We start from the raw sequence: 21,829 nt of genomic DNA on the forward strand, positions 1-21,829 counted from the left end.
TCTCCGCAGCCAGATTAGATGGGTGCAAATGTACCGTGAGGCTCTGCATTACAAGGCAAATGAATGGGCTTGTAAGTGCGGAGACTGATGGCAGCGAGTTGAAAGTTGGGGTGGACGGAAATGGATCACAGCAAGGAACGATGCAAATACGAGACGCAGAAATAAACACTGCTGCAGAGGGGCTGCAGCTCGCGGGGGTAGGGCGGGGTGAGGGGTAGGGGGGTGCTGGGCCAGGCGAGAAGACTGTAATAACATCTCAACAGCTTTGAGGAAAGTTAGAGCTTTGGCGGCTGTGTGAAGTTTGGATGTGGGTAGTGGAGGTGCTAAAGGGGGCCTAGAGGTGCTAAAGGTCACCGTGCCTAATGCCTGGCATGGGCTAGGGGGGTATAAAGCCCCCCAGAATTGAGCGTTCTTCTCTGGAATGATGTTTGGTGCCAAGTTAGAATGGGTTGAAGTAGCAGAACCGGTGCTACAACCAACATCCTCCAACCTGAGCTCACTAATGTTTTTGTGTGGCTGAATGCAATCAAATCCTCCTCATAGCAATGTTCCAACCTCTAGTTTAATTAGATTGCGTTCCATTATTTCAAGGTCCAGTTCCAACGCTCGCTCGTGTCCAGGCATGTTCAACGGTGGACAGGGGTTAGCATGGGCATTCTGACCAGGCTGCAGCCATGCAGTAGCCTTTCTGTCGGCTCCACCACGTCACCGGTTGGGGGCCTGTCCCTCTATGGACCACCGCTGGTAGGTACTCACCACTGCAGCCCAGGAGCACCCAACAAGCCTTGCCATTTTAGAGAAGCTCTGGCCACGCCCATTTCTGCCACCTCCAGCACGTCCACTACGACTGCTGCTGCTGCTGCTGCCCCGTGTCCTCCGGATGGACGAGTCAGAGGGTGAATGTGACCGGCTGGCTTTCGTGCTGCATCGTAGACTTTTTGGCGTTTGGTGCTGTTTTTAATTTGGATGACTTTGGGTTACGACCCCAGCTGCCCCTCTCTCTCGCTCTCTCTCTCTCTCTCTCTCTCACTTTACCTCTCTCTGTCTCTCTCTCGCTCTCTCTCTCACTTTATCTCTCTCTCTCTCTCTCTCTCTCTCACTTTATCTCTCTCTCTCTCTCTCTGTCTCTCTCTCTCTCACTTTATCTCTCTCTCTCTCTCTCTCAGCACTCTCTCTCTCTCGCTCTCGCTCTCTCTGTCTCTCTCTCGCTCTCTCTTTATATCTCTCTCTGTCTCTCTCACTTTATCTCTCTCTCTCTCTCTCGCTCTCTCTCTCTCTCTCTGTCTCTCTCTCTGTCTCTCTCTCCCTGTATCTCTGCCCCTCATCCGTGTGTGTGTGTGTGTGTGTGTGTGTGACAGTAGGATATTTAGTTAATTAGTGGTCTCTGGTGTTTTGGACAGTCTGAATTGTTTTTCATTCCTGGTTAAGTCTGTGTGTGTGTGTGTGTGTGTGTGTGTGTGTGTGTGTGTGTGTGTGTTTTGGGGTGTGTGTGTGTGTGTGTGTTGGTTGGTTGGGGGGGGGGCTCTCTGGTCTGCTCTGGTGCTGAATGAAACAGTCACTGGCCAATACACGCACACACTCGCACGCACACGGAGCGCGCTTCCCCACTGCCCCGCGGAGCACCAACCACCACGCGCTCGAGGGGAATCCGCCGCGTCCATGTCCTCCGCCGCCGCGCGCCGTGATGGAGCCGTGATGTGCGCGGCGAGCGCGCCCTCCGGACCGCCCCGATGCGCGTGAGCGGAGCGCGAGGCTCGGCGCGCGAAGCTGGCCGCGCGTTCCTGCAGCGCACCACCCTGCACGGCGTGCGCCACGTCTTCCTCTCCGCGTCCCCCCCGCGCCGCGCTGCCTGGCTGCTCGCCTTCGTCGCGGCTCTCGCGCTGCTCTTCACGTGGTCGTCGAACCGCGTGCGCTACCTGCTCTCGGCGCCCGTGTACACGCGGGCGCACGTGACGCACGCGCGGCGCCTCGCCTTCCCCGCCGTCACCATCTGCAACCGCAACCTCGTGCGCCCGCGCCGCATGACCAAACCGGATGTGTTCGGGGTGGGCGCGTGGCTCGGCTTGCTCGGCAGGAACGGACGGCTCACGGCGGCGGCGCGAGAGGTGCTCGCGCCCTCACCCACCGGCTCCAGCGCGGGCACCGTCGCCGGCGGGACGGGCACGAGCTACGACCCGCCGTGGCCGCCCGTCTCGCGCATGCTGGACTTCGAGCACTTTCTGCCGCCGCCGCGCGACGCCCAGCCGAGCATGAAGCAGCTGCTGGACCGTCTCGGACACCAGCTGGAGGAGATGCTGCTGCAGTGCCGCTTCCAGGGCGAGCTGTGCGGCCCGCGCAACTTCAGCACCGTGAGTGGGGGTCCGGGTTTTTAACCCACCCGTTTTTACCACACTTTCCTCCATAAATCCCCGTATTCAGACACATCCCACCCGTATTCAGACACATCCCACCCGTATTCAGGCACATCCCACCCGTATTCAGACACATCCCACCCGTATTCACACACATCCCACCCGTATTCAGACACATCCCACCCGTATTCAGGCACATCCCACCCGTATTCAGACACATCCCACCCGTATTCAGACACATCCCACCCGTATTCAGACACATCCCACCCGTATTCAGACAAAAGCGCACCAGAGCTGAGCAGTGTTAGCCTACAGCTGCTGTCGAGTTTACTGCAGCCTTCCCATTCACACACACACACACACACACACACACACACAAATATCTGAATAATTAGAGCTGTCAAAATTAAAATAATAATATTGCATTGCATTTTTATCATAATAAACAATAGTATTATAATTAGAGTGTGGTTAATTGTTATTAATAAGATAATTGAGATTATTGTGCATCATTTTACCGTGATTATTGCATTTTTCTCCAGCCTAGTTCATCATGATTAATTGCTCTGTTTTGCTTAGGTGTTACAATTAATCGCATTATTTTATGTCATTTTATATGTATTTTATTTTATGTGATTAATATCATTCAACTAAAGATTTTGTGTCATTAGTCGCGATTAATTGCATTATTCAGTTCGTCAGTCCTGTGCAGTTAGTCGTGAGTAATTGCGTCCCATTATGTAGGTATTCTCAAATAACTGCATTATTTTGTGCAGTTAATCACTATTATTGCATGCTCTTTGATGTAATGTTTGATGAATCTCTTTATGATTAATTGCATTGTATTATGTAGGTAATAATCACAATTAATTGCATCTTATTTTTTTATGTAATTGTAAATAATTGCATTATTCATTAATCAAGATTAATTGCATTATTTGGTTGGTTAATCGTGATTAATTGCTCTGTTTTGTCTAGATACTATGATTATTTGCATTATTTTTTAAATTTTCAATATGATTCATAGTGTAATTTCTGTGCTGTTAACTATGATTGTGTTGAGTTTTGGGATTAATCATAATGAATAGTGTTATTCTTGTGCGATTAACTGTGATTAATTGCATTATTCGGTTAGTTAATCTTGATTAATTGCATTATATAATGTAGTTAGTCATGCATTATTGCACTGTATTGTGCAGTTAATCACAGTTAATTGCATGTGTTATGTTATGCAGTTGTGATTAATTGCAATATTTTAATTGTAATATTTGTCTGATTAATCGCAATGAATCGCAATTAATTTTTAAAAAGTGTTGTTTTTTATTTAAAAGTCATTGCTAACGCTACAGTAACACTACAGTAGGTGAGGGGACAAAATAGTCCGAGCATAGAGTGTAGTACAGTGCTAGTGCAGTGGAGACTCAGCGGTTAGAGCTCTGGGCTGTTGATGAGAGGGTCGTGGGTTCGATACCCAGGTTCGGCAAGCTGCCACTGTTGGGCCCTTGAGCAAAACCCTCCTTCACCCTCCTTGCTCCCTAGGCGCTGGAGTTGGCTGCCCACTGCTCTGGGTGTGTGTGTGTGCTCACTGCCCCTAGTTCACTAGTGTGTGTGTGTTCAACCCGCTAATAGGTGTCATTTAATTCTGTATTAGAACCTGAGGGCTGCAATCGCTGATAAATGGTTTATCTGAAGGTCTCCTTTCAGGATGGCAGGATTCCTATCCTGGCTTCGCAGCTGTCACACCTGAATCATATCATAAATGATACCATAACAAATATTTTCTGGTTCCCTGAAGAATCAGAAGAACCGTGTTTGTAGAGGAGATTCTTTTAAGCTTTAAAAGGTGTGAAGAGCGTTCACATACTTCACTGAGGTCTCCTTTAAGATCCACGGAAGACGAGCGTCCAGACTTTTTACTGTCCTGCACCGAAGTGGTGGAATGAACTTCCCCTGGGTGTCTGAACAGCAGAGTCCAACGCTCGCTGTCCTCAAACCCAGACTGAAGATCCTCCTCTTCTGAGAGTGCTCAGGCGAAGAGAAGAGTATTATGGTCTCCTTACTGACTTGTGTTTAGTAGAGTCTAAGATTAGAGGAGCTTTGAATTTTAGTCTATTTAAACTAGCTGAGGTTCTTCTTGAGTAAATAGTGAAGCACTTTAGTAAGTCGCTCTGGAGAAGAGCTTCTGCTAAATGCCGTAAAAATAAATGTAATGTAAATCTCATCAACAACCATGGTTCTTTAATGCAGGGGGTTCTCACTTGAGTGATACCATAGAAAACTACCTGAAGAAGCATGTTTGTAGAGGAGATTTGTGAGTGTGAAGAAGCTGAGCTGCAGCAGAGCGAAATCCTGGGGTGAAATTTTACTTTCTGGACCTGAATGTTCCATCTCTAGCCTCTGATTTGTAGTCTTTTCCGACCAGTTTTCCGAGGGATTTGTTCAATGAAAGCAGTCCCTGCTCCATGCATGATTTTCAGAAACCCTTACACACACACACACACACACACACAAACACTCCCTGTGTCTCGCAGAAGTGTACTAATTCTTCATTCTGTATAATTCAATTAGGCGATAATTCAGAAGTGCAGCGCCTTTGCAGCCGCGAAAACGAGATAAACGGCCTTCCGAAGCGATGGCGTCTCCGAGGGGCTTTATGGAAATGCTTTTATTTAAATTGCCTCTACCTTGTGCTCTATCAGTGCTGCGTGATCTGAAGCCGAGGCTCCAGTTGAGCTTGAGGGAAGCATCATAATTACTGCGTTTGAGTTGATTCATTTACATTTTCATATTGTTATTTTCTTCTTCTGTCAGCTTTCTTTTCCTCTCAGGACAGAACAGCCATACGAATCAGAGCTCCACTCCCAGCACTCCATCCAGCACTTACAGGATGAGTTGGAGAGTTGGGCATCAACTCTTTTTGGCTGAATACAATCAAATCCTCACAGCAATGCTCCTCCTCCTCCATCCAGTAGAAAGCCTTTACCCTGCACAGTAGAGGCAGTTACTCCAACCAAAGCAGGTTAAGCTCTTTTTAATACCCTTGATTTCAGAAGAAATAGTGAATGAGCAGGTGTCCCAATACTTTTGTCAATTTAGTGACTGACTGTAATACCTTCGGCTGGATGTTCCTACAGCAGAGGACAAGGCCTCTGAGTTCGTATTCATTTAACTATGTTCCTTATGGCCTCTAAATCCACTTTAGAAACTCTCAATGATGTAACCTCATAATAATTGCATGTAATCTCCTTGCTTAAATCATTAATGGGAGAGCGCCGCATCTTGTTTTTCTGTCCGAGTCACGCGGCATGTTTCCTTAATGCGCATCTTGCTATTTAGTGCCATTAGGCGGCTCATTTTTTCCTGTGCGCTGGCCTTGAGCCTGAAGTGGATGGTACATGGCGAGGCAGATGGCTTAAGAGAGGAGGAATACATTCATTTGCAAGTACATAATGTCTGTTCTCGGTTCCACGCGACCAGGAGCCTGTCGCTGGGCGGGTCTAGGTGGCCGGTGTGGCACGACTGTCCTGGCACGTGACAGTACAGTGATAGTAGAGCATCTGGTGGGAAGGATGGAGGGATAAGATGGATGGGAAAAGGCCTCAGAGGGGGTTCTTCCCACAGGCACGACATTGACCATGACAGCGACCAGGACCATGTCGCTAAGCAGATCTTGGTGGCTGGTGTGGCACGACTGTCCTGGCACGACTGTCCTGGCATGACTGTCCTGGCACGAGACAGTACAGTGATAGTAGAGCATCTGGTGGGAGTCCAGTGGGAGGGATGGAGGGATAAGATGGATGGGAAAAGGCCTCAGAGAGGGTTCTTCCCCACAGGCACGACATTGACCGTGACAGCGACCAGGAACCTGTCGCAGAGCGGATCTTGGTGGCTGGTGTGGCACAACTGTCCTGGCACGAGACAGTACAGCGATAGTAGAGCATCTAGTGGGAGTCCAGTGGAAGGGATGGAGGGATAAGATGGATGGGAAAAGGGTTTAGAGGGGGTTCTTCCCCACAGGCACGACATTGACCGATGAATAGGTCACCTTTTGCCCTGCACAGGGGTACCACCAAATTCCACGCATTTCCGTCCCGTTACATCATTGACTTCACCATCAGAAGTATCTCTGATTCCCAGCGTTCTACCTGTCAGCTAGGAGACTGCCATTGATTTCTTTGAGAGCAAACTGTCCACGAGCCCGCAGGGGTCCCTATGGACACCTTTGTGCCCACATCGATTCCCTCTGATCGGTTCCAGCCGGCCAATCTGAAAGAACACTGGGACCCTGGTGTGCTCTGGGCTCTGTCAGAAAGTCCATGCTGTTCAGGACGAAAGACCACAGGCTGTTTGAAGGGGAAGGAAAAAAGGGTAGTTAGGCTGTTAAGAAAGAGAGCAGAAAGTCTTCCTGGACCTTCCGAAGCTGAGCCCTGTCCAATTACATCAAGGACCAAGAAAGGAGTACCTTATAGATGAAACATGGGGGACTCTGAAAAGCAAGGGAGTTAAAAACGCTCCAATGAATGATTTAGGTGGTCGGCTCTCAGGAGCACGTCTCGCCTTCATGAGCAAGTTCGTCTCTTCTTTCTTTTTGCAAGACCTTTCTCTGAAACTTTTGTAATACAATATTCATCCATGCATTGTGACGGGTAGCACAACCCCCAAGCCCTTTTCCATGTCCAGCCCTTTCTGAAGACCTTTACCTTGCAGGAACTGTGCAAGAACCTCCCCGTGACTACAGAGTCACGCCTAGCTACTGCTCCACGGAAGGAGCAACAACCAGTCCCGTAGTTCGTCCAAGCCAGCCTCGGGCTAGCACAACGGCGCCTTGTGGCCGGGGATGATTTATTCATCTGGTAAGGAGTGGCTGTCAAAGCCCTGGATGAGTACAGATGGCTTTATCAATCAGAATGGAACCCTCCTCAGGTTCCTCGAGACGGTCGGCTGTATTTTCACACCCCAATCCCAGACGAAACATCTGCTAATCATGACGTATCGCTTGATAGGTGCAATACTGCTGCGGTAAGGTGCGTTGCCAAATTGCTCGCCGTATTGTGCTGCAAAATTGCTTGCTGAGATGACGCAGATGTGGCGCCCATTTAGGCGCGCTAGGACTCGCTTCAGAGGCGGCCTACAATACAAGGACTCGAAAGGCAGCAGGAGGAAAAATGCAGACCCGTTCTCTGTGCTTCACGAATGATGAAAATTCTCCCTTTTCCCAATTAGAGGGAATCTTTTTTTAATTGTGATTATTCCGACCTCTTTGTATCCCGTCGTCAGACTCCTGTCTTACATTTATGTTGGCCACAAAGCCACAGGCCTGGTTTGATCTATTTTAAGACTTTCGCTTTATTTCTAATCCTCATTTTTCAGACTGTGCCGGAAGAGATTGAAATTCTAATTTGAACCAATAGCTGATAATGCCTCTGACTTGAGGCGTGGTTCTGAGTGAGAGAGGTCTATTCTCCTCTGAGCACACTTCCTTCCTCTCTTTCTGTCTATTGCTTCCTTCCTGAGAGTAATTTTAAGGCATTCATCAGCACACAAAACACTTTAGAGGAAACATATTAAGGGAACATCCACTTTTTTAACTGCTTGTGCTCACACCTTTGAGTATCTGGGGTGCCTACCAACCCACAATTCTGCATGCCGTTCAGACTCGACTCAGCTCCCTCCTTCACAGGCTGCCTGATTGGACTTTTTTGGACTTCAAGGTTCACTTGTAAACAGAACCACAGAACCTCTTTCACTACATGTCGATGAATCCAACATCTCAACCTGCATTTACAATACAATCAGTCTTCGATGCCTCAAGGTCACCAGGAACCAGCCCTCATCTTCTCTTTTAGTTGAACCCATTGCCACAGCAACTCTTCAGCCCGCTTGCATTCACAAGCCATCGCATCAGTACTTCAGTACTTCAGTACTGAGTGTAAAGCCTGGCTTTAGGCAGCATGGTTATATTGTTTAATGTCCCTTAATGTCAAAGCCCTTCAAAAATCTCGAGGTCCCTGTTGTGTCTTTGTGGGGACATTTACGTTGTTTGTTGTTTGTGGAAGCAGAATTAATCAGGACAGTACTTTTTTTTTGTCGGACATTGTGGTCAGTCTCCTGTGCCTCGAGTTTTGAAAGGCAGCGTAGGTCAAAATTGTCTGGTCTCAGGGTGCGGCTTTTCGGGCTACTTTAAAAAAAAATGTACCGTGAAATGTACCGAAAAATCAGACAGCGGACAGAAGATGCAAAGAAGCTGCGTCATGATTGTATATCTATCCTGATTTGAGTTGCTGGAAACCTAAAGCCAGAAAGTCCCAGCGCACTACAGCTGGGAGAGAGAGAGAGAGAGAGAGGGAGAGAGAGAGACAGCGAGTTGTGAACTCAAGGTGAAGTAAACGATAGCTAACTAGTGCAGCTAGAACAGGCACAAATGTAACTATCCCTATACACGTACAGTGTCTCCAGGTTTGTGGATAGCTCCATGTTTAAGTAGTCTGTTGATGTGGACCTGCTGAAAGTTGTGTTGTGTAAGGGGGCTAGGTGTAGGCATTCTGGCATTCTGCCATCCTCTTTGGGCCATGCTCTCTACCTGCTCCGAGTAGGAACACAGTGCCACTCTCAGTCCACCCATGTTCAAGTTACATAACACTTTTCGCTTCTTAAATGTTTTATGGTTCAACCAAGATTCTTTGCAGGGTGGAGAGAGCCAATGCCTGATGAGCTGTGGATGTGACAGTGCCGTTTTTGTCTTCTAGAGTTTTTAAATGTAGCTGGCTTTAATTGTAACACTTTTAGAGAAACCAAAGGGTAGTCTATTACGCTCGAACTAACCCAAAGGAAGAAATACACTGCTTACAATGTCATATCGCATGTCTATTTCTGGCATTCTGAGCAATATCCTAAAAACGAGAGCTTGAAACAGGCACTGATGGCAGTTGTAACATTCATTTAGATCAGTTGGGTCAAAGTTTAGAGATCCCAGTATTTTCGTGTGGTTCATTTTAGATCATCCATAAAAAGCTTTCACCTGATGCCAAAGAAAGAGCCAAAAAAGCCTACTCTGCTTACAGTCTGACAAAACCTCTGACTGGACTCTTTTTCGTAGACGTCGTAGAATCCCAGAGCCTTATTCACTGCATGTCCAAGGACCCAACGTGATGAGAGCCCCCCATTGAAGAGCTCTACTCCAAGTCTCAACCTGCATTAACAATACAATCAGTCTTTGCCGCCCCAAGGTCACCAGAAGCCGGCCCCCCATCTCCGCTCTCAGTCGAACCCGTTGCCACAGCAACTCAGCCCGTTCGCATTCACCCTGGGCTTAGCAACAGCCCACCCTCTGTTTGCTACGTCTTGGAGACGACAGTGTCTCTCGAAGGCTGGGTGAGGCGCTAAGGATGTGCGATGGCGTGCACTGATTCACTCAGACGCTCCAGTCATTAAAGTATTAGCGCCGCGTTTTTACGGCCGCCACGGGAAGATGATCTTAAGTGGTGGCCCTGAGACAGAAAAACATACAGACTCTTAATACAGGCTGTTTTTTTCCAAGTTGTTGGAGGCTGTGGTGAGAGGATGCTCTCTTGTGGAAGTGTCCTCCCACTGGGTTCCCTGACCAAAAGTACTGAAGATGGACCATTGGAGGGACCACCCCAGCAGCCCCAACATTCGTACCTTAAAGAGTGCACTGTCCAAACAAGCTGTACCTTTCAGGGTGCAGTCTTTGATTCTGAGGGGGCTTCCCTCAGTACTTCCGTACCGTGACAAAAGTATTGGGACACCTTCTCATTTATCGTTTCTTCCGAAATCAGGGGTTTTAAAAAGAGTTTCTCCAGCTTTTGTTGGAGTAACTGTTGGTCTCTACTGTCCAGTGCAGAAAGCTTTCTACTAGACTTTGGTGACGCATTGCTGTAAGGATTTGATTGCATTCAGCAACAAGAGCATTAGTGAGGTCAGGTCACCTCATCCCCAACTCCACAACCCATCCCATCCACTCATCATTCCAAAAAACACAGTCCTTTCACTGCTCCACAGCTCAAAACCAGGGGGCTTTAAACCCCTCTACTAGCCCACTCTAAAGCCTGGCTTTAGGCAGCATGGTTATATTCTAGTGTCAGTACTACCTTTGGATCGAGAACTTGAATGTCCCTTCAAAGCCCTTCATAAACCTCGAGGTCCCTGTTGTGTCTTTGTGGGGACGTTTACGTTGTTTGTTGTTTGTGGAAGCAGAATTGATCAGGACGGTACTCTTTTTTTGTTCGGACATTGTGGTCAGTCTCCTGTGCCTCAAATGCTCGTATAAATGAACCGCATTCATTTGCATTATTTGAACAAGATAATATCTGGAACATTTGATGCACTTTAAAAATGTTCTGCACGATTCAAAACATCCATTAGTGTTTGGTTGACCTTGGTGATTCAGATTCCACCGACAGCGGCTGAACTTTCTCGCGGGGTCAGAGTATTTGTTTGTGTCTGAGGGAATGTGGTGGATTCAAGCTATTTGCCTTTTGGTGAGGGGTTGGTGGTTACAACCAGGGTTCCCTGACTCAAAGGGACTGGTCATGCCTTTTAGGAGGAACTTTGGGGTCATTTTGTTGGGCAGAATCCTGGGCGTGGCTTCTCTAAAGCGGTGGGTCAGTGCTGCTAATTATACCCTGCATGTTTTTAACCATGTACTGTATTATTAGGCATAACACACTACCTTGCTGTTTTTTTCCAAGTTGTTGGAGGCTGTGGTGAGAGGATGCTCTCTTGTGGAAGTGTCCTCCCACTGGGTTCCCTGACCAAAAGTAATGAAGATGTACCCTTGGAGGGACCACCCCAGCAGCCCCAGCATTCATACCATAAAGAGTGCACTTCAGGGTACAGTCTTTGACTCTGAGGGGGCTTCCCTCAGTACTTCAGTACTTTCAGACAGGGAACATAATTTAGTTATGGTACTGTGAAGTGGACAAAAGTATTGGGACACCTGCTCATTCATTGTTTCTTCCGAAATCAAGGGTATTAAAAAGAGTTTTCAGAAGTGTTTCTAAAAAAATAGAGACGCATGATGATGATTATACCCTGCATGTTTTAACCATGTACTGTATTATTAAGCATAACGCACTACCTTGCTGTTTAATGGCACCGTAGTTTTCTTCTCTTCTGAATGCAGCTCAAAAGCAGCCAGATGGACGTGTTGTGGTTGATATCGCCACCATTCAACAGTAACAGAGACAGAGGCTCAGAAGGTGCATTTCCTATCCAAGCACAATGTGGCATCAGTTTTGATATGATCTGTCAGCGAGTGTGTGGTGCCTGCAGTTGGTTCTGGCTTACTGCACATGCCTCCTGTTGCTCGGTCTGTGTTCGCACATTTGATCTCATTCGCCAGCTTCGCTGCCTGCCCATCCGTATTTCTCCAGCTCATACTCGACTGAACATCCGTCACATCTCAGCTTTTGAAGCCGCGTTTGAGGGTCTGCTATCTTTCAAACTCCTTCCCCATCAATCCAAGGAGCCGTGATATATGGGTAACGGGCCTTTTTGCGTCATCCCTGGCGGCCCGAGCTCAGCGGCTCAGTCAGATCACGTCGGGGAAATACAAAGCTCTGACCGACAGGGCATTTTTCTTTCAAATGGCCACCATTCTTCTGCCTGATTTGACTTGAAGTACCTTGGCTTTTCATTGTATAATTAAGGCGAGGCCGTATCGGAGCTTTCAAATTACCCAACTTTGGACAATTTAGCTTGGCAGCCTGGAGAGTGAACCTGGAGGCTTGGCGGAACTGCGAAGCGCTCATTCATCCAAGCCCTGTCATAATTGTCTGGGAGCAATTCTTATTATTCATGACTCTGTGGCGTGTGAATTACCATGACCAAAGAGGGGGTAACTTGAGCTTGACACAGTGGTATAAAAATGTAATTTGGCTCGAGAAGAAAAAGCTCTTAGGGCCATTTGAATTGCAATGAGAGCCAACAGGGAATCTGTGCTATTTCCCTGCTTTGTTTACTAACATGAGGTCAGTCTGGAGATTTCTGCAGGAACTGGATTAGTTAGTCCTGACAAAAAGGACAAAACCACGTAAAAAGGGAGGGTTTAGGAGGCTTTTTTTTTTTTTTAAAAGGCTTGTATATGTTCTTGTTATTAATGAATTAATTTCTTTCATTTTATTAATCTGCACAACAAATCGCCAATGGCAACACCTATACACCTACTCATTCATGTCCAGATGTCCCGTCCAATGAATGCATTTAAGGTGCACCCATGTGCAAATGCACACACACAGCTTGTCTACTGAAGTACTGCCGATAGAATAGGACTCTCTGGAGCAGATAATAAACATCATGACCCTATTGGCACCATGCTGCCTAATGCCAGGTGTGGGCTAGTAGAGGGGTATAAAGCCCCCCAGCTTTGAGGAGCTGTGGAGCAGTGGAAGAACTGTGTTCTCTGGAATGATGGATAGTGCTTCAGCCAATGCTCCTCCAAAATATAGCACCCTGTCCAGTATTTCTTGCTCCTGGGCTCCCCCTACAGTTGGGGAAGTGTAATGGTCCGAGGCAGCACAATAGTATTACGTTCTCCTGCCCATTTTTCTCCATGGTTACATACTGCATTTAGCAGCGTCCCGAGCCGGGACGTTTTAGGCGGCGCACTTTCTTTTATCATCGCCTGTCAAAGTGAAACACGACCAGTTGTATTAAACAGGGCTACCTTTCCTGCCACATGTTGCAGCCTTACCTCACACTTTCCACACGGGCTGCCTCCGTATGCCTCCACCCTTACGCTTCACAGGTGTCGCTGGATGGAAAAGCATGGTGTCGTTCTAAGACTCGCAGCTCATTAAAGCAAACAGGAAGGCTGTGTAATAAGTGCTGCTCATTAAGGTGGTGCAACTGTCTAAGCGTTGGTCTTAGTTCTTCACCTTTCTGCTTCAGATCTAGTCAGTGGTGGTGGATAAGAAGGGCTGAGGTCACTGTTAAAGGTATTAAGGGGTTATTTTAGGGGTTCTTTCATTTGAAACTATGGAGGAAGGTTCCTCAAAGGTTCCTCAAAGCACCTTAAGAGGTTCCTCCATAGTTTCAGATTGAACCTGAATCTCCAAAAGTACCACCAACTTTTAACAGTGTGGGGTGAGGAGTGGGCCGGTGTGTGAGGGTGTAGTATGAGAAGTTAAAAGTATGAGAAGATCCTTGAGGAACATTTGGAGGGTCTTCAAATTGAAACTGTGGAGGACTCTATTAATGGTGCTTTGAGGAACCTTCCTTCAAAAACCTTTCATTGAAGGCTCCTCCGAGCACTCAGCAGATTCCAGGTCAGTGAAGCTGCTATTTTAGGGGTAAAAATCTGACATAGTGTTGTTTTAATGCTTTAATGGAAGCAGCCTTGAGTTCCCTACATTTATACATAATGCACGGGTTGAACGATGGAATTCCTGCCCGTCTTCGACAGCGATTTGACGGTTCTTTGAGAATTTCGTTCTCCTTCAGAGCTCTGGAGACACATTTAATGTCACTGACCTCATGTCTTCCATTTCCTCTGGACCCTGATCTGATTATATGTGCATTAGTTCAATTCCAGTCACGTGAAGCCGTCTCTCCATTACGGCCCTTCGTGATTTATGAACGAGCCATTTCCAGCACGCTCATAAGTAATCGTCTCATTTCCCGTATACATTTATAAAGCTCACGCTGAAGCCAGAGAGAAGGAAATCGCGACCTGTAGACAGTCTCGAAGTGCATCGTTGTTGCAGAAATGCTAATTCTGATTTGGGTTTGTGTTCTGCCTGCAGAGTCAGTTTCCTGAGGGGGATGAAAAGAGACTGTGTTTTTGCTTGGTGTAATCTTACATCTCATTTTTCCCGTTTCTAAGCAACCTCATATCAAGGGGATGTTCCTCAGACTGTTCCTCGTCTTCTGTTTTCAAGTCAGTGTTATTTTTTTTGTTGTTTTTTTCAGGCTAGCATCTTCTGCAGTACTCTAGGGACAGAAAAAGAATTAAGAACCGTGTGCTGGAGATTAGAACAGGACATGAGCTCGGTTCTCTTTAATTCAGAAAAGCCTAGAGAGCTCCTCTTTCTCCTCTTGTCATTCTAGCGAGGACGGTTCCTGTCTTGGGAGTTGCTCTGAGCAACTTTGGGAGAATTAGCAGGAGTCGAATTAGCTCCATTTGTGCCTCTGCCAGTGGAGCGGCCTCCTTTCAGGAGATTGAAAGCCCACAGCATTTCCTCGGTTGTAAAACAGAAACATTATGTTTGACATTTGACGGCTGCTGAAAGCCCATTAGGATGTGACATCAGAGCTTTAGGCGCCGCACTTTCTTTTATCATCGCCTGTCAAAGTGAAACACGACCAGCTGTATTAAACAGGGCTACCTTTCCTGCCACATGTTGCAGCCTTACCTCACACTTTCCACACGGGCTGCCTCCGTATGCCTCCACCCTTACGCTTCACAGGTGTCGCTGGATGGAAAAGCATGGTGCCGTTCTAAGACTCGCAGCTCATTAAAGCAAACAGGAAGGCTGTGTAATAAGTGCTGCTCATTAAGGTGGTGCAACTGTCTAAGCGTTGGTCTTAGTTCTTCACCTTTCTGCTTCAGATCTAGTCAGTGGTGGTGGATAAGAAGGGCTGAGGTCACTGTTAAAAGTATTAAGGGGTTCTTTTAGGGGTTCTTTCATTTGAAACTATGGAGGAAGGTTCCTCAAAGGTTCCTCAAAGCACCTTAAGAGGATCCTCCATAGTTTCAGATTGAACCTGAATCTCCAAAAGTACCACCAACTTTTAACAGTGTGGGGTGGGGAGTGGGGCAGTGTGTGAGGGTGTAGTATGAGAAGTTAAAAGTATGAGAAGATCCTTGAGGAACATTTGGAGGGTCTTTAAATTGAAACTGTGGAGGACTCTACTAATGGTGCTTTGAGGAACCTTCCTTCAAAAACCTTTAATTGAAGGCTCCTCAAAGCATCTTAAGAGGTTCCTCCACAGTTTCAGATCGAACCTGAATCTCCAAAAGTACCACCAACTTTTAACAGTGTGGGGTGAGGAGTGGGCCGGTGTGTGAGGGTGTAGTATACTGTTAAAAGTATGGGAAGATCCTTGAGGAACATTTGGAGGGTCTTCAAATGAATCCAGGTTCAGGTTCAGGTGGTTGGTTGTGAAATAATAATCCAGCAGTGTATCAGCTAACAGTATCAGCTCTCAGCTCCGTTCTTCTTCTGCTCCCTCCTCAGATCTTCACTCGGTACGGAAAATGCTACACCTTCAACTCGGGTCAGGATGGGCGGCCACTCCTGGTGACCATGAAAGGAGGCATGGGCAACGGCCTGGAGCTGATGTTGGATATTCAACAAGATGAGTACCTGCCAGTGTGGGGAGAAACAGGTAAAACACACACACACACACACACTCACTCACTCACTCATACACACCCACAGCTCATTAAGCTCTATTAGCTCACTTGGTAATCATGGTCTAATGATGCAATTAAAGCCCAATAACAGATGCAGGAGAGCGAGGACTGATAAAGCCGGAGAAAGTGGATGATAATTGTTGCTATGTGAGGGTGACTGGTGTGAACTGAGGAGGAAGGTAAAGGTAAAATAAGTAAAACACACTTGATCAGATCTGCAGTTTTGCTGAAACAGGCTGGACGGTTCCTCAGGTGACTTTTAAGACATGTAAAAAAAAAAGTAGCGGAATAGTTGCACAGCGTACGTGTTTCCCATCGCAGCCAGTTCCTTGGTGGTCACTGCAATGAAGCTGCCTTTGCTTAGTGGTTGCTGTGGTGTACTGTGAGGTTGCTATGTGGTTGCTAGATAGTTACTATGTGTTTTTATATGATTGATGTTTTTGTTGGTTGCTAGTTGGATGCCAAAAAGTTACCATGTGGTTGCTAGGGTGTTGCTTGTTAGTTAATATGGTAGCCCAGGTATTTGCTATGTGGTTGCTAGATAGTTACTATGTGTTTTTATATGATTGATTTTTTGGTGGTTGCTAGTTGGATGCTATGGTGTTGCTAGTTGGTTGCCAAAAAGTTACCATGTGGTTGCTAAGGTGTTGCTTGGCAGTTACTATGGTAGCCCAGGCATTTGCTATGTGGTTGCTAGATAGTTACTATGTGTTTTTATATGATTGATTTTTTGGTGGTTGCTAGTTGGATGCTATGGTGTTGCTAGTTGGTTGCCAAAAAGTTACCATGTGGTTGCTAGGGTGTTGCTTGGCAGTTACTATGGTATCCCAGGCATTTGCTATGTGGTTGCTAGATAGTTACTATGTGTTTTTGCATGATGTTGATGGGTGGTTGTTATGATATCCCAGGTGGTGTGCACTGATGTTTTTGGTGGCTGCTAGTTGGTTGCCAAAAAGTTACTTTGTGGTTGCTAGGGTGTTGCTTGGCAGTTGCTATGGTATCCCAGGCAGTTGTTATGGGGTTGCTCGGGAGATGCTAGGTGGTTGTTATGGTGTTGCTAAGTGGTTGCTAGGAGAGTGCTACAGAGTTGCTAATGTATATCAGGTGGTTGCTTTGGGATTAATAGGTAGTTACTTGGTACTTTCTGTAGAGTTGCTAGATGGTTGCTATGTTAATCTAGGGGGTTGATACAGTGTTGCTAAGTGTTTGCTATAAAGTTGCTTAATGGTTGCTGGGGTGTTTGTAGGCAATTGCTATGGTATTCCATGTAGTTGCTAGGTGATTACTATATATATATATATATATATATATATATATATATATATATACATACATATCCTGTTGAACAGGATCTTTACACTCATGTCTCATATACAGAGTGGTTCCTTAAAGAACCTTGAAAAAGTTTTTTAAGGCAGTGTTTCTCAAACTGGTCCTCAGAGACCCCTGGATGGTCCAGATGTTTGCTCAGACCCACACAAGTAGAACACACAGGGCGAGAGCAAGACTGTAGACTATCCGGGGGCCCCTAAAGAACATTTGGAGAACCTCTGCTTTGGGAAAACAGAAGTGTGTTTGCATGTTTTCCTGCTTACCGTCTGCAGTTTAATACTGTTCTAAAATTCATGAAATGCCTCCAAAACGAAACCCCCTCAGATGTTCTAATATTGGGCCTCAGTGAGTTCCCGCTGTTCTGTGTGCTTTGATTACTTGTAAACAGTTTTGGACGCACATGATGTTTGCCCAGATCTAATACTGAATTCCGTTCAACTGCAGAGAAACAGAATTTAATATTAAAAGATGGAAGCCAGACAGGTCTTTCCATTCTCCCCCCGCCTTCTGTGAAGACTACAGTAATGACTCTAATGTGAGTATAAGTGGCTTCATCTGAATGCAGCGTCTATCTTTCGCACTGCGTTAAGGTCAGGGTGATGGGTGGAGAGAACGGGGTGATGTCGTTGCCCTTTTCAGTTGAGAGCAACTTCACACATCAGTCATTCCTCAGCCTCCTCTGGAGACGGGGAACTCTCCTCGTATGCAGACGGTGTAGATAGGTCAGCTGCTGTTCCGCTGAGGAAGGAATGTGCTGCCTTGTGCAAGCAAAGAGCACACACCGGAAAAAGTAGTGGCTCGGGTTTACCTGATTCGAATGTTTCTCTCATCTTGTTATGAATAAAAAATGTCAGCCAGCTCTGCTCTGCACGGCTCAGTTCAGAACAAGACCCCGGAAAGCCACAGTAGATCACACACAGCTTTAAGTTTGCACTGAGAAAGAAAGGATGATGGTCCGTTACCTCCTACTAATGCTACTGCACTTCAAATAAGGTAAAGCCACGTCAACCTAAACTGAGATAGTAACTGATTCCACAGCATTTTCTGAATTAATTTTAGCTTAGTTTAGTCTAAAGTTCGCTTAGCTCACATTCTTCACTTCTACATCTCAGTTTGGTCAACAATCCATATTGAGTTGAGCCTCAAAAACATCAGTAAATGAGCTGCAGCTGAAACTCATTAAATATTGTGTGTGATGTTTAGTCTGTGTCCCCTCCCCCTCATGTTGTTTACTGTTTATTCTCATCTGTATCTTAAGAAACAGCTATTCGGTACCCCATATTCCAGCACCACGGACAGCACCGGCACATTCAGTTAGTGCATAGTGATGTACATGGCACTAAATATGTCACTGAATATTGTACTAAATATAATACTAAATAAAGTGCTAAATAAGGTACTGTAGAGAGCAGCCATGCATCAATACCACATTCAGAACCATATTCAGTACCAGATCTGGTACCATGGACTGCATCGATGCAAACTGAATGCATGCTGAGCACCATATTCAGAACTCTTCAGTGTCATATTCTGTACAATACTGAGTATTATGTTCAGTAGCATATCTGGTACTATATTCAGGGCCATGTCGAGCACAGTAGAAGCACCTTATGTGTATTCAGCAACATGTTCAGGACACTTTATCATATTCAGCACCACGGACAGCACCCATACATTATAAGTACCATAATAAGTACTTCAGTACTCAGTACTTATATACGACATGCTATATTCAGGACTTAGGCCAGTACTGGTAAGTTCAGTACCATTTTGCTGTGTTCAGTGGTATATTCAGTCCTACATGCGGCTCTGGTTTTCAGCACCATGGACAGCTCACTGCAGCAAATCACTGGCAGTTCTACAAAAAGGGGGTTCTTGAAATGCAGGGCTCTAAGCCGAGCAGTTTTCAGGTTGTCTATATAACCTGTCACCTTGTTCCTCCCACGGCCATCTCTGAGGTCTCTTTTCAATTACAAGGATGGAAGAGAGTTCAGGCTTAGCTACGCTGTGCCTGTCGAGCGGAAAGGGAACAAACAGACGTAAAGACACTCCTTGTGTCCAAATCGGGGATGTATCGTCTCAAGTGTAATTAACTCGCGGAGCCTCTGGTCCTCTGGCTGTATGTGTGGATGTGTGTAAGCTGATGAACATGTGTGTATGCGAGCAAACTGACAAATCAAAGCACTGAATTAACTCGAATCAAACCTGCAACACAAACTGGGGTAATATTAAGGCCTGGTCTAGATTTGGTACCATGGACAGTGCATGAGCATGTTCAAGTCCATATTCAGTACCATTTCTAATAACATGGTTATTGCCATGGACAGCACTAGTGCAAATGTAGTACTTTGGAATGGGGTGCTGAATATGCATGGGTGCTGTCCGGGGTGCTGAATGCAGCACTGTATATATTATCTGTGATGTAGTGATGGATATGCACATATCGTAGATATAGTACTGTGTAATGTACTGGATATGATACTAATTATACTATATATTATATTATTAATTATACTATACTAATTATACATGGGTTACTAAATGTGGACCAGCATGGTCCTCTGTTCTGAATATGTACTTGTCTATAAACTTTCCTGCAGCAAATTAAATGAGATTACCGCCATGGCAGACATTGGAACTGCCCAAGGTTCAGCACACAGTTCAGCTGTTGACTGCTCTATTGAAGAGGTTGTCTGCGGTGATAAGACTCTCATAAACTATTTGTTCAGTCTGTCACACTGTGCTGTATCTACAGCGCAGTGAGTCCCACCTGTTAATGTACATAAACAAAGAGTACACCTGTGAGCTCCCGCTGCCAGCTGTATTGATTTCTCCTTTATCTGCTTTGCTGTTTATTTATGATGTGTTCATCGCTGCAGTGGCGCTACATCAACGTCAGATGATCACAATAAAAGGAGACTAGGTGATGAGGCAGGCTAGAGAGCCCTCTGTCTTTTTTGCAGCCGATAACACTGCAGGTCGACTCTCAGTGTAAATATATGGTGGGGTTTGATAATGGCTAAAGAGGTTGGCAGCATTTCAGCAGAGCAATATGGTAAATATGATTTAATCAAGGACAGCGTGAGACTAATGTTCAGCACATCGTTATATCACTGCCGTTCGTACGACTTTGGGCAAATTTTTCAGAACGACGGCTCATGATCTTATCTGGTAACGATGCCTGCATAATTTAATCAGACTGTCGAAATGGAGAGCTTCTATAAAACTGAGCTGGCATGTTTTAAGCTGGGTGAAGATTAATTCTACCACATCATACTACATCAATAAACTCAAATACACGTGAAGTCAGTAGTCAGTCAGAGTGTATACCTGTATTTAACTCTATATAACATTAGAATAAACCCAAATAAACAAAGTCAGTGGTCAGTGAGAGTGTCTACCTGTAATTAACTCTATATAATATTAGAATAAACCCAAATAAACATAAAGTCAGTGGTCAGTAACAGTGTCTACCTGTAATTAACTCTATATAACATTAGAATAAACCCAAATAAACACAAAGTCAGTGGTCAGTGACAGTGTCTACCTGTAATTAACTCTATATAACATTAGAATAAACCCAAATAAACATAAAGTCAGTGGTCAGTGAGTGTGTCTACCTGTAATTAACTCTATATAACATTATAATAAACCCAAATAAACATAAAGTCAGTGGTTAGTGAGAGTGTCTACCTGTAATTAACTGTTGGATTTCTTCACTTCCATCATCAGCTCACCTGATCTACATAAACATATATTATATAATATGTATAAGAACACATTGTCAGTATGTTTTTAATAAATGACTCATTGACGTAGACAACGCCACCACATTTTCTAGGGGGAATCAGCGTGTCGGTTTTGTGCCTGGATTGTGATGTATTGTCTATGATCTTCTCCTGCAGATGAGACCTCGTTCGAGGCGGGCATCAAAGTGCAGATCCACACTCAGGACGAGCCTCCGTTTATTGATCAGCTGGGCTTCGGGGTGGCGCCGGGCTTTCAGACCTTCGTGTCCTGCCAGGAGCAGAGGGTAAGCTGTGGCCCATTATGTGACAGCCGCTGAATCAGACTCTGCAGATGAGCAGCTTTTGTTTCATCAGAAATGATGTTGTATGGTTTCTTCCAGTGATCACAAAAACAGTGCTGGGTCATACCATACCTGCTGCTATCCCAGACGTGGCCCTAATACACTTAATACACTTTAATTACACAAAGAACACTTTCTAAAATACTGCTGAGGGCTTTTAGAAACCTTAGTGCAAACGCTGTCTGTCTTCTTCATAGCTGTTTAGGGTTGGTCTGCATTGTCGACACGCTCGGCTTCTGGGAGGAAACAGGTGAATAATATGTATTAGAAATCCAGTCACTGCTTCAGGGAAGGTTCGGTTGTGGATGCTGTCTGAGGTGGAGACTCGGTAATTGAGTGTCAGTCCCAGTGATGCCGTGTGTTAATGAACTGAGAATGCAGCGGATCTGGATCTGAATAGAGAGCTTATACTTTATACTAGCTTTTGATATACTATTTTTTTGGTCACCTCCATTCCAGCAAGTATACAGCACGGTCACAGCTCTGTAGATCCTTCATCCTGAGGAAGAGGGACAGAGATGGGAAAGAGCGAGGAATAGAGAGCAAGAGAGAAAGAATGACAGAGAGAGAGAAAAGGGAGAGGTGGGAGAGAGAAAGAGAGAGGTGGGATAGAGACAGGCATAGAGAGCAAGAGAAAGAGAATAATGGGGAGAGAGAGAGGGACAGAAAAAGAGAGAAAGG

General features: G+C 45.7%; 1 protein-coding gene across 4 annotated transcripts in view; it reads left to right on the top strand.

The window, feature by feature from the left end:
* Positions 1-21,829, top strand: part of asic1b (acid-sensing (proton-gated) ion channel 1b) — a 235,381-nt gene that overhangs the window by 190,377 nt on the left and 23,175 nt on the right. For 2 of the 4 annotated variants that reach the window (XM_072665745.1, XM_072665743.1), the window contains 2 exons: positions 15,548-15,698; positions 20,964-21,091. In XM_072665745.1, the coding sequence (XP_072521846.1) occupies positions 15,548-15,698; positions 20,964-21,091 (279 nt within the window). Of the gene's footprint in view, positions 1-1,523; positions 2,349-15,547; positions 15,699-20,963; positions 21,092-21,829 lie in introns of those variants that run through there. The other 2 variants (XM_072665746.1, XM_072665744.1) reach the window with 2 other exon arrangements.

Source organism: Salminus brasiliensis, chromosome 21 (genome assembly GCF_030463535.1).
Source record: "Salminus brasiliensis chromosome 21, fSalBra1.hap2, whole genome shotgun sequence".
In the NCBI taxonomy this organism is placed as follows: domain Eukaryota; kingdom Metazoa; phylum Chordata; class Actinopteri; order Characiformes; family Bryconidae; genus Salminus; species Salminus brasiliensis.